The 17,970-nt window shown below is 35.1% G+C and overlaps 3 protein-coding genes across 4 annotated transcripts; all 3 read left to right on the forward strand.

Annotated features, from left to right (window-relative positions):
- Window positions 1-381: 381 nt before the first annotated feature.
- Window positions 382-3,853, forward strand: LOC123887447 (NADH dehydrogenase [ubiquinone] 1 alpha subcomplex assembly factor 3-like). Its single transcript, XM_045936765.1, has 5 exons — window positions 382-684; window positions 1,145-1,261; window positions 2,090-2,124; window positions 2,628-2,728; window positions 3,493-3,853. The coding sequence occupies exons 1-5, from the start codon at window positions 482-484 to the stop codon at window positions 3,577-3,579; spliced, it is 543 nt and encodes a 180-aa protein (XP_045792721.1). The 5' UTR covers window positions 382-481; the 3' UTR covers window positions 3,580-3,853.
- Window positions 3,854-5,093: 1,240 nt separating this feature from the next.
- Window positions 5,094-11,159, forward strand: LOC123884826 (ribose-phosphate pyrophosphokinase 1-like). Of its 2 annotated transcripts, none has more exons than XM_045934057.1 (9): window positions 5,094-5,303; window positions 5,391-5,585; window positions 6,537-6,785; window positions 7,069-7,212; window positions 7,610-7,777; window positions 7,924-7,993; window positions 8,451-8,532; window positions 10,326-10,485; window positions 10,863-11,159. In XM_045934057.1, the coding sequence occupies exons 1-9, from the start codon at window positions 5,214-5,216 to the stop codon at window positions 10,899-10,901; spliced, it is 1,197 nt and encodes a 398-aa protein (XP_045790013.1). In that variant the 5' UTR covers window positions 5,094-5,213; the 3' UTR covers window positions 10,902-11,159. The 2 variants fall into 2 exon arrangements, with proteins under 2 accessions (XP_045790013.1, XP_045790014.1); XM_045934058.1 differs by having other exon boundaries at window positions 5,154-5,303; window positions 10,935-11,159.
- A 1,563-nt stretch (window positions 11,160-12,722) lies between these two features.
- On the forward strand, window positions 12,723-15,741 carry LOC123885290 (hornerin-like). Its single transcript, XM_045934566.1, has 2 exons — window positions 12,723-13,100; window positions 13,664-15,741. The coding sequence occupies exon 2, from the start codon at window positions 13,708-13,710 to the stop codon at window positions 15,544-15,546; it is 1,839 nt and encodes a 612-aa protein (XP_045790522.1). The 5' UTR covers window positions 12,723-13,100; window positions 13,664-13,707; the 3' UTR covers window positions 15,547-15,741.
- The last annotated feature ends 2,229 nt before the right edge of the window (window positions 15,742-17,970 follow it).

Raw genomic sequence — 17,970 nt, forward strand, 5'->3', positions numbered from 1 at the left:
ATGTTACTCAGACTCATTTAAGTCAGTTAACCTTATTCGGGACGGTGTGTTTGCTCACCATAGGTTCGCTAACGAAGTCTTCAGTATTCGTCAACTCCTCGCTAGAGATTGGGAGGTTGCGATTAACCATAAGCTACAGGAAGGTAATGCGTGTGCGGATGCCTTAGCAAAGATGGGTCCGTTATCTGACTCGTCTTTAGTGAAAATCTCTACGCCCCCAAGTGACCTCTCTATGCTCTTGCTCGCGCATATTGCTGATGCGCAAGGGATAGGCTTCATCCGGGAGTAGCTTTCGCTTCTGTTTTGTCTTTTTGTTTTCTCTATTGTAACAAAAAAAAATACAATATGTACATTTCCATATTCATTGGGTCGGGTCGGGTCAGTGGATACCCCATGAGATGGTTGCTGACTGCTGAAGTGACCCAGAAAGAAACAACAGACTTCGTGGGTTTGGGAAGCTGGAGAAATCGAAGAAACAGAGATGGCGGTAAGGCAAAGAGCAGTAACAGCGCTTCCAAACCTCATACGCACTCTCCGCAACGAACAACCTTTCAAGCTCAAACCTCATCACAATCCCAATCATCCCAATCACAATTCCTTGCCCTCTCTCCGACGTGCTTTCTCCTTATACGATCAGATCAATCTCATTGACAATGTCCCTGAAGATCAACTCCGATTTCAAGGGTACCCTATTCCTTTCATTTCATATTATTTCGATTTTTCTTTTCATTTTGCATAATGGGTTGTTTCAAAATTTTGATTTTTAGTTAGTTTTGCTTAATGGGTTGTTTCAAAATTTTGATTTTTAGTTAGTTTAGTTAAATGGGTTGTTTCAAATTTTTGATTTTTAGTTAGTTTTGCTTAATGGGTTGTTTGGAAATTTTGATTTTTAGTTAGCTTTGCTAAAGGGGCTGTTCAAATTTTTGAGTTTTAGTTAGTTTTGCTTAATGGGTTGTTTCAAATTTTTGTTTTTTTAGTTTGTTTAGATATGGGGTTCAAGGAAGAGAGTTGAATGTGTACTGGGTTATTTTTGTTTTTTATATGTGAATAATTTTAGTGAAGATCATTATACTATTACTATATAGCCAATAATTGTTGCAGCGATTTAACATGGTTGTATTTTTTTTTGGGAAAAAAATTGTAGGTTTAATGATACTGGGTTTACTGTAAATGGAACTGAATATGAAGGAAGTTTGCTTTGTGTTGGAAATTTGATCATGTCTTGGAAACCAAAGAAGTTTTCTGAGATCACTGCTGATAGGTTTGTTTCTTCTATTTTGCCCTTGTTTCTTCCTTCCTTATTTTGTATATCATCATCGGTTTTGTGAATGAATGAGCAAAATGGATGATACGACAATAATCATGCCTTTTTCTGGTCCGTGGAGTCAGCTACATGAATCAGTCGACACCATAAATTTTGTAATGTATTAGGTCCAAAGTAGACGGTTTATCTCTTAATCTCTCTTAATGGCTTGACCTATAGTTGTCTTTAGTCTCCTTTACCATTACCTATTTTACTGCCATCAATTTGGTATATCTCCTTACCAGTAGTAGTACTTCTATAGGTACTTTTCATACGTGTCCAAAAAACGTAAGACGAGATTCTATTATCTTTTCTAATGTGTGGCTATTCCAAATTCCCTCCTAATGGTTGTATGCCTAATCCCATTTTGATTTGTGTAATCACTCATCCAAGAGAAGTGGATGATAACCTCTGATAAATGACAATGAATCATTTGATTGATTAGCCCCTCTAATAAAATGGATCTAAGTTGTAACCATCATTGTGTGATAATCATCAAACAAACAAAGAAACAGAAAGTGAATGCATCATAACAATCTAGTTGAACTACTTCAATGTTAAATAGTGGAGCTATAGTGTAGTGAAATTTGAATGAATCGTCATTGTTCCCTGAAACGCCATTTTATACAACTATTATCAAATAGTGGTTACAGTGGCGCTATAATACTGCTGCATAACAGAAATTGAAAATGCCTCTATTTTCCGTGATTTGCTAGTTCCATATCTGCTTGTATTATTTATCTTGTTTTCGTATCTTATATGTTGTCATCTTCTTTCTTGTTACAGCTTGTCACTCTTTCAGATTGTCCGCCCTATCCCAGGTTGGTTTTTTCAGTTTTGCTATTCTTTATTTGGCTAAACTTTCTGGTTTCCCTTCTCTTTTTTGGGTGCAATTATATGTAGGCTTTCATTTTTTCTATTTGGATGCTTTGTGGGGACACTTGATATAATGCCTTATAGATGAGAAATTACTTAATTCATGATTATTTTTCTAGTTCACTTGAGAAGTGATTGAAACATCGAAGACTAGTGATACGTATAGGCGTATGTACCTGTAGTTTCTAAATGTTAAGTTGGGTTGGGACCTTAAAGCCCGATGTGCATCACACCGTCACGATTATTTGAAACAGCATAATTTCAATTTCTCATGAATTTGTCTAATTCTCTTTTTACTATCCTCTCCCTCTTGCCCCTTTTAGCTAATTGATTTGAATTAATTACAAGACCCTGCTTTTTGCTCATTATGTTACTATATCAAAGCTATTACCACCTATAAAATTGCTTTTGATCCATGTTAACTGAAATTGAAAGAATTATTTGCCAGAGATTCTAATTATTGGCTGTGGAAGGAACATTCAACATGTTGATCCTGAACTAAGACGGTTTATTCGGTCTACTGGCATGAAGTTAGAAGCTGTTGACTCGGTATATATGATTCTAATTATTGTGTTTTACTTCACCTTACATTGTTGGTGCATTATTATTGTGTTTGATAAAATATTATAAAGTAAACGAGTACATAGTCCCTTAGGACATTGTACAGAGGGGAAATGGTGATTTCACAAATGGTGAGAAAATTAATGTTCAAAATAGATGACGAGAGAATTCAGGCATGGTTGTACTAATACTAGTTAGGAAGTAGTTTAATTTTAATATATGATATTAATGTAAAATTATTTCGCCAATGTCATTCAATTATCTTTTACCGCATCATTGAAATTTGAAAGAGTTTGACTGTGCTAAAATGCATCTGTCAAACTCTTTACAATGACGTGGCAACAAATAGTTGGGTGGAATAATTTTCATTTTATTTGAATCAATCAATGTATTGTAGTTATAGATTGCGAGTTTGATAAATGTACATTGACAGTGTAATTAGGTTTTTAACATATCTCACATCATAATGTTACCTCTTAAAACTCCGTTTACAATGTGATGAGATGATGAAATATGATTGAATGCCTGTGTAAAATCTGTTTACACTGTTTGCAATTGTAATTATTTATTGAAACTTTTGTCAAAAAAAATTATTTATTGAAACTGATTTTAATATAAATGTGGCTTAAAGGTTATGCATAGTACAATTCTCATGAGATAATGGGAAATATGAGATCACTGCTAGTTTGATTGCTTCTCTTTGAATTTTGAATGTTACATTAGTTAATTATTTATCATTTATTATTTACTAGAGAAACGCAGCGTCAACTTACAACATATTGAACGAAGAAGGTCGTATTGTGGCTGCTGCACTTCTTCCATATGGAGTTTCTTCATGAAGCTTGGACCTATATTCTCAGTACCTACCATTTGCTCCAAATATGCTCACTTTTGTCGGGAGCTAAAATCTTGCGTAAATCTGCAGGAAATGCATTGTTTTTTCTATGTAGAAAGTTTTGACATATCAATAGGACACTGAGTTAAGCACAGATGACTGTGTTGATGTTTTCAAATGTAATAATAATAATGATAATTATAATGTATAGAACTGCAGCTTCACAAATCCCTGCAAAGTTGGTTTTTCTAATTGATGGCTGTTTGGTTTGAATGCTACTTCATATTGTTAGAGTTGTGACTTGTGATGAAAACTTCACATTTCTTCTGTAACTGTTTCAAACCAGCAACAAATCTATCAAACTATGTGTTGGACCACTACTTTAACACAAATAAAATAACTTTGCAATTACATTTCTCAAAGTAACATTTCTTCTTTAACATACTAGCAATATAATATGATGAGTTTGGTCGTGAGGTAGGTTTTTCATGGTCGAATTTAAGAGCTACCAGCGGAGCGGCCACTTTCTTTGACAATGGAGGAATATGGAGGTGCACAATAAGGATTTTGTCCGGCCTTAGTAAGGTATTACTTGCACGTGAAGAGTAGTAGTGTTGCTCATAATATTCAGCGAGTTCAAGCCTTGATTTCTTGGAACTCACCCGAGGAAGGATGGGTTAGACTCAATGCCGGTGGTGCTAGCAAACATGGTATTATTGCGAGGTGTGGTGATTTAATTAGAGGTGTGAATGGTGCTTGGTTGGCTGAAGGTTGATTCATAAGATTAGGCCCTTGCTTGATTGAGAGGTCAAAGTTTGCCATGAGTCCGCATTCGGAGATATTCATTTTTGGGTACTTAACTGGATTTCACGTGTACACATCACTCGTATATAATTTTTTTAATAATAGTACCTAATAAGTACGAAATCCCTCCAACCTAACATCTCTTAAAAAGTTCTAAATGAGTCTCACCAATAACACATTCCGACAATAACTATACATCATTATAAATGGGACCCACAAAAACAAAATAGGTACTACTTCTTATTGTAGAACCAGTACCTATTAGGTACTCTTTGTGTTTTGCTCCAATGGGGGTACCTATTAGGTACTGGTACTTAAAAAAATAAATACCCACCATTGGAGATGGTCTAAAGGTTCTTTGCTATTTTTTTTAAAAAAAAATTAAAATATTTTTATGTGAATCATATTCTTTTAGTACAATTACAATCCTAATTTCTTGAGTTGGGTAGGACCGCAATGTGTGAGAAAATCTTCTTTTTAAGAGATTTAACATTGTTGTATTCTTAGGACTGAATTCAAACTAATAACTTTTTGTTAAGTCAGAAGAGAACTTTTATAAAAGACTCGTTAAAAATGGAGATACATAAACAAATTAAATCCTTAAAGAATACATAAACAAAAATTTATTCTTTTTGGGTCATGTATCATGTCTATAATACCAGATACATGAACATAAAATTCTAGTATTTAAGTAAATGCATTTAATTATTTTTTGACCAATAACATAAGCATGAATGTTTGATTAAAAATAAAAAATAAAAAAACAAAGCATGGACTAACAGTATAAATAAATCCGAATTGAGCGTAATATTCAGTAACACACCTGACATCACCATGTCCACTCTACTTCAATCCTCTTCTTTCATTTCTTCTTCTCCGATCAATCCTTCCCGTCCTCGCATCTCCCTCCGTAACTCCTCCGTCGTAAGTAACTCTCTCTCTCTCTCTCTCTCTCTACTCTTCTTTCTCTCTTTCCTGATTTAACTGAATATTTAATTTCTTCGATTTCAGAGATGTAACAATGTAGTTCAATCTGGTAATTTCGACAACGGAAAACCATATCGTTCAACTCAATCATCTTCACATAACGTTACAACTTCCATTCCCAGTTTTCTTCTCGCTCCTGATACTCGCAGCATCCATGATCTCGTTAACAAAAATCGTCTTCGTATTTTCTCCGGTACCGCTAATCCTGCACTCGCTCAGGTATCTATCTATATCTACAAATTTGATTCCTAGCCTCAAATTATTGGATTAGTTTCTAGTTTGTTACAGATTTTTAATTGAAATTAGGTTACGGTTCTTCGCTTATCAACATGAACTTATTGGTGAGTTCACAGAGAAGTTAAATGTAAGAGTATATTTTTAAAATTTTAGATGTAAAACCTAATTTCTAGAGTTTGTTTGGATAATCAGTTTATTTGCAGCTTATAGCATAATCGTTTACATGATAAGCGTTTATGCATAAGCTTAGATAAGCTATTTTTATAAGCTGTTTTCATAAGTTCTCCCAAACAGTCTCACAAAACTAATGTCAGATAAGCCCAAATAAGCCAATCCAAACAGGCCTTTTATATAAGAGTTTTATGTATAAGCAGCAGGTATTGGATTTGATGCATTTACTACGTAACACAATTTTGGCATCTCGACTGTTTAATATTGTTTGCAGCGTATTTTGTTGTTGTATAATCTGAGTCATATGATATGAAATTAATGACCAAGATTGATTACAACATGAAACTTTGTGGAACCACTACTGCAGGCGATCCCGGTCTGTATAAGCTATTTCTATTTGTCAAAAAGAAAAATATGGTCAAACTGTTTTTATATAAGCTATAAGTTATTTTCATAAACTTTCAAGCAAATCTTATGGAAAATAGCTTATTAACATATCATAAGTTCTCTTCATAAGTTCTCCCAAACACCTTGTCAAGTGCTTACATCAATAGATAAGCTTAGAAAAACACCATGTCATCATAGAGAAGTTTGGATTTCAAACTGACTCATGATATAATATGATTTAGGTTAATAAGGAATGGGTATTGAACTAATGAACATATATACTTTTGTTGTTTACTAATGATATTTGAAATCTTATGTTATAACACCGGAGAATATTTGTTTATTTACTAAATTTTTTGATTTGCATTTAAATAGGAAATTTCATGCTATATGGGCCTGGATCTGGGAAAAATTAAGATAAAACGTTTTGCTGACGGTGAGATATATGTCCAACTGCAAGAGAGTGTCAGGGGCTGTGATGTGTTTCTCGTGCAGCCCACTTGTCCTCCTGCGAATGAGAATCTTATGGAGCTTCTTGTAATGATTGATGCCTGTAGGAGAGCTTCAGCCAAAACTATTACTGCGGTCATTCCATATTTTGGATATGCTAGAGCTGATAGAAAGGTAAGGCCTTTTTGTCAGCTTCGTTTGTTTTGGCATATCTTTGTATATGTGTATCATAATTTGGATCTAAAGATGACAATATCCAAGTCATTAGACATTTAGACCAATCATTTACCACAGACATCTGCAAAAGTACAACTTTCGAAGTCATATATATTTAGCTCTACAAATGTTATCTAGCATTACTTGTAGAGTATTATAGGAATTTTCTCTATAATGTTTTCAAAGGATATGACATTCAAGTTCAGTTTAGTTAAAATAAAGTCATTACTCACTGTTTCAGACTCAAGGGCGTGAATCAATTGCTGCTAAGCTTGTAGCAAATTTAATCACAGAAGCAGGAGCAAATCGTGTTCTTGCATGTGACCTCCATTCTGGACAGTCTATGGGATACTTCGATATTCCAGTTGATCATGTATATGGACAGGTAATGGATTATAGTATATGTTTTTTCATTAGTATATATTAGTTTCGAAGAATAAAACGTGTGATCTGCTAAAACACAAACTTGCTATGAATGTGTTGTTGTAAACTTTTAATAATTTATAGTGAATCAAATAATTTGTTACTTTATTGCATTTAGGTATCTCACAATTCTGAATGGAAATGACAATTTCTAGCGACATGCTTATTTTAATTTTTATTGAATATATGAACCTTTAATTTTAAATTTCTGATTTTCTTCCTAACCTAATAAATCCCAAAAGCTTGCTATTCTTAAATGTATTGAAACATTATTCCCCCATTCAGGCATGTTTTTTTATTTGTGGTTAATTTTAAGTTCTTACCTTAAAACTGTCAATGTTCTTTTGTACAACTACCAGCCTGTTATACTCGATTACCTTGCCAGCAAGACTATTTGTTCGGATGATTTGGTTGTTGTCTCGCCAGATGTCGGTGGTGTAGCTAGAGCACGTGCTTTTGCCAAAAAGTTATCTGATGCTCCTTTAGCTATTGTTGATAAAAGGCGTCATGGACATAATGTTGCGGAGGTATTTTAATGTACTCTTCTTAAGATCATTCAGGATTAACTGCTTACTACTATTTTTCCCTTTAAGCTAATGAATCATATTTGATATTTATATTCTAGATTGAAGAAACTTTAGGTTTTTCTTATTGGTTGAACCTCATTTTGCAGGTGATGAATTTGATAGGTGATGTAAAGGGAAAGGTAGCAGTTATGGTAGATGACATGATTGATACTGCGGGTGAGACTATGACCCTGTAATCAGTTATATTAGTGAGTCAAAACTTATACATTTCTGATCAATAAAAGGGCTTTACTAAAAAATGTATCAATATATCTATTGACCAAGTGGTCAGGAATTCAATCCATGCAGCTCAACTATCTACATGTTTAATTAGATTATAACAAAAATTGTATGTTGGACATGTGCTCTCTCGAAACTTTAGAGTGCAATGGGATTTTGCATGAAGGCGCATGTTATAGATGCAAATCATTCCAGGCTTTATATACCTGTCAGTTTAAACTTGATGGTTGCTTCATTTGGCATAAATAATAATCTTTTGCTTAAATTTTGGTGCCACTAGGGATAATTTATACTTCTAAGATTCTTGATTGTCTGTTTCAATTCACTCTTGTTACAGCTTGGTACAAACAAGTCTACTCAATGATCCTTAATAAATTGTGAATTTGTCTTATAGGGACCATCTCCAAAGGTGCGGCTCTGTTGCATCAAGAAGGGGCAAGAGAAGTTTATGCATGCACTACACACGCTGTTTTCAGGTATAATAAGCTTTGGTGTTCTTTCAATAAGTTATTTCAAATTGTGGTTTGTGTTGCTGAGGAAGCTTAATCAGGTCAATTGTGGCGAAGTGAAAATAAAGGGACTTTTTTTTCTCTTTTAACATGCATGTTTGTACTACCAATGTGTGTTAAGCATGTCTTGGTACAAGTTGGTTTATACTGTACCAGACTACCAGTTTCTTAATTGATGGTTTTGTTGATCGAGTGACCTAGAGGCCATCAATTTTTATAAATAGATTCATAGATTGGATGGACAAACAAGGGATATGTTTTCCTTAAGTAGCAACCATTCAGTCTTATGTTCTTTTTCTTTTTTTAATTTTTATATTCTGTCCCTCTTTAATATTCTCGTGGATCACTATTACGAGTGGCATCCTTTGGTCAAGGGTTTGGATTACTGAGCAAGATCATTTGGTAAGTTAGGAAAACTGCGGTAATCCTAATTGGGGTCTGACACATGGAAACTTGTAGGACCATCCATCTCCTAGCTAGTATAATAGCTATTATCTGTCCTTCAAATTCAGAGCTAACAACTATGATGTCAGTTGATAGTTTTTGGTCATTGTGCTGTAGTTGTTCTAAAGCACTTCCTGATTCAATTTTACACTTGGTAGCAGCAGCAGCAGCTAATTGCATTTCGGGTTTTCCGGTTTGGAGCAGTTTTTAGTGACTGATAATTGGTTATTCAGTGTTAGTAAGCAGGGAAGAGGTTTACAGTACTATGCTTTGATGATAATTGGAGTCTCCTGGATAGAGTTGTCTTTCCTGTTTACTAGATATCACCCCCTCCTCGCTGTCTCGCTGTCCCCTTCCCACCCCAACCCAAAATTCTCTCCCCAAAGCACTAGATATCATTAGCAATTTAACAGGAAGCCTTGTCCACTTTTCTCTGTATTTTAACTTTTCTTGGTGAGATTTTGTTAGAAGTCCCACATTGGCTAGAGATATGGCATAGATAGCCTTTATAAGTGTATTGCAAACCTCAACTCTCAAGCTAGCTTTTGTGGTTGAGTATAGGCCTCTCAAATTCTAATATGGTATCAGAGCCTATCCTAGATCCATTTGTTGTTTGTTGTGGAGACCTCCCATATTTGGGCCACCCGTTGTTGTTGATTCCACGTTCCAGCTTGTTCAGTTCTGGACGTGAGGGGGTGTGTTAGAAGTCCCACATTGGCTAGAGATATGGCATAGATAGCCTTTATAAGTGTATTGCAAACCTCAACTCTCAAGCTAGCTTTTGTGGTTGAGTATAGGCCTCTCAAATTCTAATATGGTATCAGAGCCTATCCTAGATCCATTTGTTGTTTGTTGTGGAGACCTCCCATATTTGGGCCACCCGTTGTTGTTGATTCCACGTTCCAGCTTGTTCAGTTCTGGACGTGAGGGGGTGTGTTAGAAGTCCCACATTGGCTAGAGATATGGCATAGATAGCCTTTATAAGTGTATTGCAAACCTCAACTCTCAAGCTAGCTTTTGTGGTTGAGTATAGGCCTCTCAAATTCTAATAGATTTGAAAACTGATATCCTTTTTGCATCTGACTTTCATGATGGTGTTGGAGCCTCACCTTCATTTTCTGCCGCCTTTAACCCCTGCCACCATCCCCAAGCTTGTACCATTCCAAAAAATAAAAGATTTGTAGTATTTATTTTCTTGTTTTCTTTTGACATTGAGATATGCGAAATATGTATTACAATGATGGTTAATACTACATAGTTGTTTTTTGACGCAAGGCATTTTACTCGTGACTTATGCATTATTCTTGCGTTTGCAGCCCTCCTGCTATTGAGAGATTGTCAAGCGGTTTATTTCAAGAAGTTATCATAACTAATACAATTCCACTGGCAGAGAAGAACTATTTCCCCCAGTTAACAGTCTTATCAGTGGCAAACCTTTTGGGCGAGACCATATGGCGTGTTCATGATGACTGCTCAGTGAGTAGCATTTTTCTGTAAAATTAGTTTAGTTGGTTATTTTTTTATTCTACCAATAGAAAAAAAGGAAACTACTCTCCATAATTGCATGCTTGCATAAATATATGCATCTATTCAAATAAATTATTTTTGGAAAAAGTTGATCATGTAACAAGGAGTCACACTCCTCCAATTTTTTGCTAGAATGTATTTACATTGGCATATCTCTCGGTTGAATTTGAGTTCTATTTATCGAGTGGTATGTTAGCCTCTTCTGTTTTTACTTAAAAAAAGTTCAGTTGAGCAATAATTTTTGCCAGTTTTGTTTGGTATAGTATAGAATAGAATTAGAAGTAGATATATTATGCCAGATTATTTCTCCCTTTTATCTTTGTCAGGGTGGAATTGAACCTTTTTCCAGTTTGGGCATTGATTGAACAATTTGTTGTATCCATGTTATGCTGTTCCAGCTTATTACACTGCAGTAACAAGACGTGGCAGAATGGTATAAGTCGATTTATAGCAAAAGCTTGTCTTTAGTAATAATACCTTTTAGAGAGCTTTTGGGGAATTTAATTTTTTGTACTTAAACCCACTGTAGGTATATTTTAAATTCACAGGGAATATCATGTCTTATTTTTTTTTTTAACCCTTGATTGAGTACAGTTTTGTAAGTAAATGTTGAATTGTGTGACTGTCTTCAGTGTAATGTTTTAATTCCTTGTTTTATATGTATTGATAAGTATATAATATTAGGTCGAATTTATTACCTTATCATTTTGATATAAATGAAAATGTGCACTGAAGTGGACATTTTAGAGTTCATGAAATATATCCTAATGCAAAGGACTACTTTTGCTTGAACTTCGAGTTTCGAGTGAATAGACCAATTGTTCCTCAAAATTGTAAGCATCGGTCAAATAGAAACTCGGAATTGTATAGAGACTATGGCGTGGCATGTCAATTGAACATGTTAATTGTACATCAATGTCAACTTAATAGGGACTTCTCTTTGTATGAAATTTTGATCGTATGGAATGAGAAAATTGTGCATGAACTAAATCACTGGTTAAATTAGTCCCTGAAGGACCAAAATTATATTAGAAAATTGTTGAATAATCTCTAATGGTAAAATTTAAAAGTTGATTGTATTTGTTAATTTGCAAAAGTTAAGGACCAGATGACCAATTTATCGGTTTGCTTATGAACGGACAAGACATTTTGTTATCCGTAGAGGTTAATAAAAAGACAACTCCATGATGCCACTAATAATTAACTTGTATTATAGGGTGTCTTATTTGAAATTAACATTCTTACTGGAAATTTTGTTAAGATCCTTCCATACATGAGATAGGCTGGTATTTATTACCCCTGACTCTCCTAATGTTGAGCTAAGTGATTTGGTAACCTTTTCATCTTCTTCATTTTCTTCATCATAATTGATCAATTGCCTCATTATATCATATATTGTTCATATACAAGTTGTATGATACAAGAAACATTATTAGTAAAAGACAAAATTCATCAACTTAGTATTTCATGTTGTCTTCTCATTGTCATAAATGTACCAACAATGAATATTATGTCTTCTCATTAGTGAATCTTATTTCTTTTCACAATTTGTCCCCATGTTTCTTTTCCAAGTTATAAACCAATCAATATTCACAATAGAAATCACAAAACTTTCAACTAAAATTCAACTTCATTTTTTAACTTCAAATATCAAAAAATGACTTCAAGTAAACATGTTCTTCAAGGTGAACCTATTGGAGCTTTCTTAACTATACATGTTCCAAATGAGGTTACAAATTTTCTAATTAAATCTTTCTTACAAAGTTTCTAATTTTTCCTCTCCTACAAGTTAATATTTTGTTTACTTATATTTTTGAATAGCGATATGGTGAAATCAATCCAAATTTCTTTAAGGAACTTCACAACCATGAATTTGAAGATACTTGGAAGTTACAAGATGAGCACGGAAAATATCATAGACTTCTATTCAATAGAGACTATTGTCATCCATTATTAACTAAGGGTTGGAATAAACTAAGAAAATATTATTCAATGGAAGGGCACACTGAAATATTAATTTCATACTATGGTAGAAATCTTTTTAAAATTCAAAAACTTTCTCAAATTACTTTTACATCACATATCACTCATTTCCATAGTCGAAATACCGTTGATGATCAAATAATTTATTTTGATTACCACATTAGAAGCAAATCTTACTTAGTAAGTTCAACAAAATTCTTAGTACCCACTTTTACTATTCTTGTGTTTTGTGGGAAAAAGGGAAAAAAAATTGATGCCAACGTTATGACTGATTATTCTTTTCAACCATACTCTTATCTTGGAGATGAATGGAAGATATTTTGCACCAAAAATCAATTGAAGTTTGGAGACTACATCCGTATCAAATTTGCACGTGTTAATAAAAATCACATGATTTGGAAATGAATCCTCTTCCGTGTGGTTTTCATGCGAGGGAGTAAAGTGTTCATCCAGACCCTTCGATACTTTTTAAGAGACCGCATCCGGTCCACAAAATTAAAAATAAGAAAAACGCGAAATTCAGACCGTGAAACAGAAAGTATCAGTGCTTCTTCCCGCCCCGTTCTTATCTTACCAACAAGGCGAGTTCTTCTTCTTCTTCTTCTTCTTCTTGCTGCATGAACCTAATCTTCAATTTCAACTTAAATCACACAATTCATTATTCTTTCCAATAATTCAATGCTCAATTTCATTTCACCTCTATCAATTTACTATTCCCCTTTTCACAATTTTGGGATTTCCCAATTCTCCATTAACGCTCCCATACTTATGCTCTTGTCCAATTCATGCAATTCAACACTTTTTTATATAATTAAAGTTGCATATCACTAATTCCCTAAATAAAAATTACATTTTTTTTATGAACCAAAATCAATTTCCCTAATTTCTATTAGTCCCAATTGAATATTTTTTTATGGAAGCTAGCTTGGTAGTTAGTTAAGCAAAAAATAGGGCAATTTTAGTTCCTTTTATTAGGTTGAAAATTGAAATCATACATTTTTCTATGTATATGTATGTACTAGTAACATTTTGGTTGAGTTATTTGGTCGATTTTTTGAATTTGTTAATTTTTGTTTCATTGTGTATTATGGTGTTGTTTTCATATCTCATTTGCTATTGGAATTATGTTTTTTGTGTTTTCCAGATAAAAGTTGAACATATTGGATGGTGGTGGTGATTTGAACCAAAATGAATGTGTTAACACCTAATGTGGTGCAACAACTGTCATTTTCATTCTCAAAATCTTTGTCAAGTTTTGAATGGCAGAACAAGAGCAAGAATGTGTTGTCTCTTACAGTGACTGGAACAGAACGACGTTCTCGTTCATCTGTGATCCGAATGGGTGGAGGGCCAAGGACATACCCAGGCGGGGTGTCCAAGTGGCAGTGGAAGCGTATGCAAGCCAAGAAGGCTAAGCAGCTCCTGAAAGCACGGCTGTGTCGGGAGCGGCAGATATATGAAATGAGGAAGAGGGCTGAGCTTCAGGCTGCTGTGTCTGAGCTGGAGAGGCCTTGGGATGTGGTTGAGAAGCCCCCCAAGTTGTTCTCTATCAAAGCTGATGAGCAGCTCAAGGTTTTGGCTGATAGGTTTCAGAAGCCTGGTGGGTTTGACCTTTGGACTGAAAATGATGGACCACAGTTGTTTCAAACCCCTGATGAGTTGCCTTCTGCAAGGTTCTTTCCTAAAGGGGTTGTTCACAGTATCAAGCCTTATATGAAGGTTACTAGGGATGATTTATTGGAGAGACCAGATGTTCTAGAAGATGATGTTGGTGAAGGGTATTGGTCAGAGGGTGTTGATGATGGTGAGGGCGGTTCTTCTTCTCCCACGAATTATGGGAAGAATGGAGTGAATGTTGGTGGCCGAATGAGAAAGAATGGGAATGGAAGGAGGTATTTGTCACAGAATGTTGGTCGCTCTCATGATGGGGAGCATTCTTCTGCTTTGAGTGGTGGGAGGAATGAATTGAATGTCCGTGGTGGATTGAGAAAGAATGATAATGGAAGGAGTTATTTGTCAGAGGATGTTGATCGGTCCCATGATGGGGAGCATTCTTCTCATTTGAGTACTGGGAGGAATGAAATGAATGCTCGTGGTGGATTGAGAAAGAATGGGAATGGGAGGAGGTATTCGTCAGGGGCTGTTGATCAGTCCCATGATTGGGAGCGTTCTTCTCATTTGAGTACTGGGAGGAATGAAATGAATGCTCGTGGTGGATTGAGAAAAAATGGGAATGGGAGGAGGTATTCGTCAGGGGATGTTGATCAGTCCCATGATAGGGAGCGTTCTTCTCATTTGAGTACTGGGAGGAATGAATCGAATGTTCGTGGTGGATTCACAAAGAATGGGAATGGGAGGAGGTATTTGTCAAGGGATGTTGATCAGTCCCATGATAGGGAGAGTTCTTCTCATTTGAGTACTGGGAGGAATGAATCGAATGTTCGTGGTGGATTCAGAAAGAATGGGAATGGGAGGAGGTATTTGTCAGTGGATGCTGATTGGTCGGATGATGAAGAGCATTCTTCTTCTTCTTCTTCTTCAAATTATGGGCGGAATGGATTGAATGTTGATACCAGAGCGAGGAAGAACGGAAGTGGAAGGAAGTTTATTTCAGAGGGTGTTGATGGGTCGGATGATGCAGATCGTTCTTCTCCTTCACGTGTGAAGAATGGAGTTAATTTTGATGGCAAGTTTGGGAATAAAGGGAGTGCACGGAGGATTTTATCCGAGGATGTTGATGCTGATAGGTCTAATGGATCTGGTGATATTAGGTCGAGGAGGAAGGGGAGTGGTAGTAGGTTTATGTCAAAGGATGTTAATGGGTCTAAATCTATGCATGCAGGAAGAGATGGTTCTGGCAGAACACAGAGAGGCGGGAGTAATTCCAGTGCAGGCAGAAGCTATGGAAAATATCCTAGGAGGATTTCAAACAATACTTCACCAAGGGTTAGAGATCCAGATTCTGAAGTTTATGATATGGGTTTACAACAAGATGGAAGTTATCAATTCCTACATAGTACAGAGTGAGCAATCTGACTCTACATATTGGTAAAACTGTGGACTCTTAATCAAGGGGCATTCTTACTTATCAATGAGTTTTGATGTTAGTAATAGGTTTGCTCGAGGAAGATGACTGATACTTTGTCTACACTTCCTCAGGTCTTGGAAAAGTATATTTTGTATATAATGCATTTAATCTTGAATGAAAACGATGAATTTCAAGTCCGAGTCTTTTTATTCATTTAAAACTTTTGAACTAAATTTTTATTCATATAATGCTCGCTACTTGCAGTTATTTCAAGACCGAAGTCCGTAGATTTTGTTTTTAATGACAGGTGATAATATGTATATCTAGATACAGGACCATTTCTTGGTGATTTCTCTTATAAGTTGTGTTTGAAACCAACTTTTTTTAGTTTCAAAAGGTAACCAACAACAATAAGTCATGTTTAATCAAATTTTTTGAAATAAATTTTGTCCTGGATAGTTTAAGAGGTTTGTGGACTACATGAATATTGAGAAATTGATATTATACTTGCATGCTAGAATCTAATGAAGGTGAACTAATAAGCAAGTGCTTCTTTTGACTCAGTTTTTTAGCATAGATTTAGATGCACAATGTCAACCTCTTCATTTAAAATTTTGGTATTGAAGATATGCATAATGGTAATACTAATATGGTATACCCTAGCTGATGTGGAGGGATTTGCTTGCAAAATATTTGAACTGAAAGTGTAGTTTTTAGCTCCCAATGATCGCTTGTAGACTTCCACATCTCATAAGCTTAGTTATGGGTTCGTGGTCTTGGAAAGGTACAAGCTCATGGAAACCTTAATTGGATCTCAGTTTCCTCAAATGATTATTAGTCTATGGAGTTGCGAGCAAAATATACCTTGATTAATAAATAAAAAAATCCAAATATGGATTTATGAAGATTTATTTTCCATTTAAATGACCATTTAAGTGCATGTTTAGATTGGATTGAAGTTTGCAAAAGCAAAAACTTCCATTTCCTTCTATTTTAAACTCAGTTTGAAGGCCAAATTGAGGCAAAACTTAATTTACAATAGATTCAAGGAAAAATCAAACAAGAATTTATTTTCTGTTTTACTTTTTGAATGGTCGTTGAAGAGCCCTAACTGATAAATTCATTTACTGTCGTTTGCTGCTTCAAGAGGACCAATTGCCAAATGGAATTTGTGATCTTCTAGGCTTTAAGAAAGAAAAAGTGTTAACTTTTTTTTTTTAACAACAAATATATTATTAATTAGGTCTCTGCACAAGACGAAGATAGACCGGTAACAGAGGCGCCGTATATATACGGAACACCAAAAATAAAAACCACCTAATCGAGGTCTACCTCCAAATCCCATAATCAGAATGACACCCATCTGCTTCCAGGCTACCAGAGAAGACACTAACCCGACCCAAAAAGTTTCCACTAGACACCAACTCCCGATCTCGAAGCAAAAGTGATCGGTCCATTAGAATCCAATAAACAGCTCTGAGGGAAAAGATCGGTGGGTCTAAACTTCTGAAACATCTAACTAAATACACAAAGAAAGGAGATAGATCAGTATTTTACATATCCGCACACAGACTTAACTGTTATCATCAGTTTTTTTTCTTTTTTCGTAGGTGCCAAAATAGATATCTGACACCTACAAAATAAAAAAAAAATAAAAAAAGTGTCATATAAGTCCGTGTGCGGATCCGTAAAACACCAACCGATCCCCCTTTTTTGCAGCGTTAATTAGGTGTTGAGATATTTCATCACCATTACATGGTTAAGAGGCTTACACCCATCGGTTGACACCTTTATGTTTTCTTTCTTAAAGCACATGTGTTGCATAAGACAAGTCTTAAGCCTACAACATCACGAATCCATTCAGATTCAATGAGAAAAAATATCCTTTATTGGAAGCTTCCATGAAGCTTCAATCTCATGTTTTGGATAGTTAATTATAGTATTAAGGAATGTGTTTTTCAGTTTAGCATTTTTGTGACACAATGATCACTCCTAAAGTCCTACCGATTAATTTTACTACCCAGTTTGTTCAAGTGCCCCAAGGAAATGGTTAGAAATTGTATATGTTGATGGTGAATTGGTGATAAAAGAAACTTAGCCGATGTTTATTATCATGGTGGATACGCCAGAATCACGATGATCCATTGTGATTTCACAGAAGCTACACTCTGTAGCTTTTGAAAAATCACGGAAGCTACACTCTTCCAGCAGCAGACCTCATATGATCAATGCGTTTCAAATTTTGGTATTGAACACATGCATAATGGTATAGCCTAGCTGATGTGGAGGGATTTGCTTGCAAAATATTTGAACTGAAAGTGTAGTTTTTAGCTCTCAATGATCACTTGTAGACTTCCACATCTCATAAGGTTAGTTATGAGTTCGTGGTCTTGGAAATGTACAAGCTCATGTAAACCTTAATG

This window comes from Trifolium pratense, linkage group LG5, assembly GCF_020283565.1.
Source record: "Trifolium pratense cultivar HEN17-A07 linkage group LG5, ARS_RC_1.1, whole genome shotgun sequence".
NCBI classification, from domain to species: domain Eukaryota; kingdom Viridiplantae; phylum Streptophyta; class Magnoliopsida; order Fabales; family Fabaceae; genus Trifolium; species Trifolium pratense.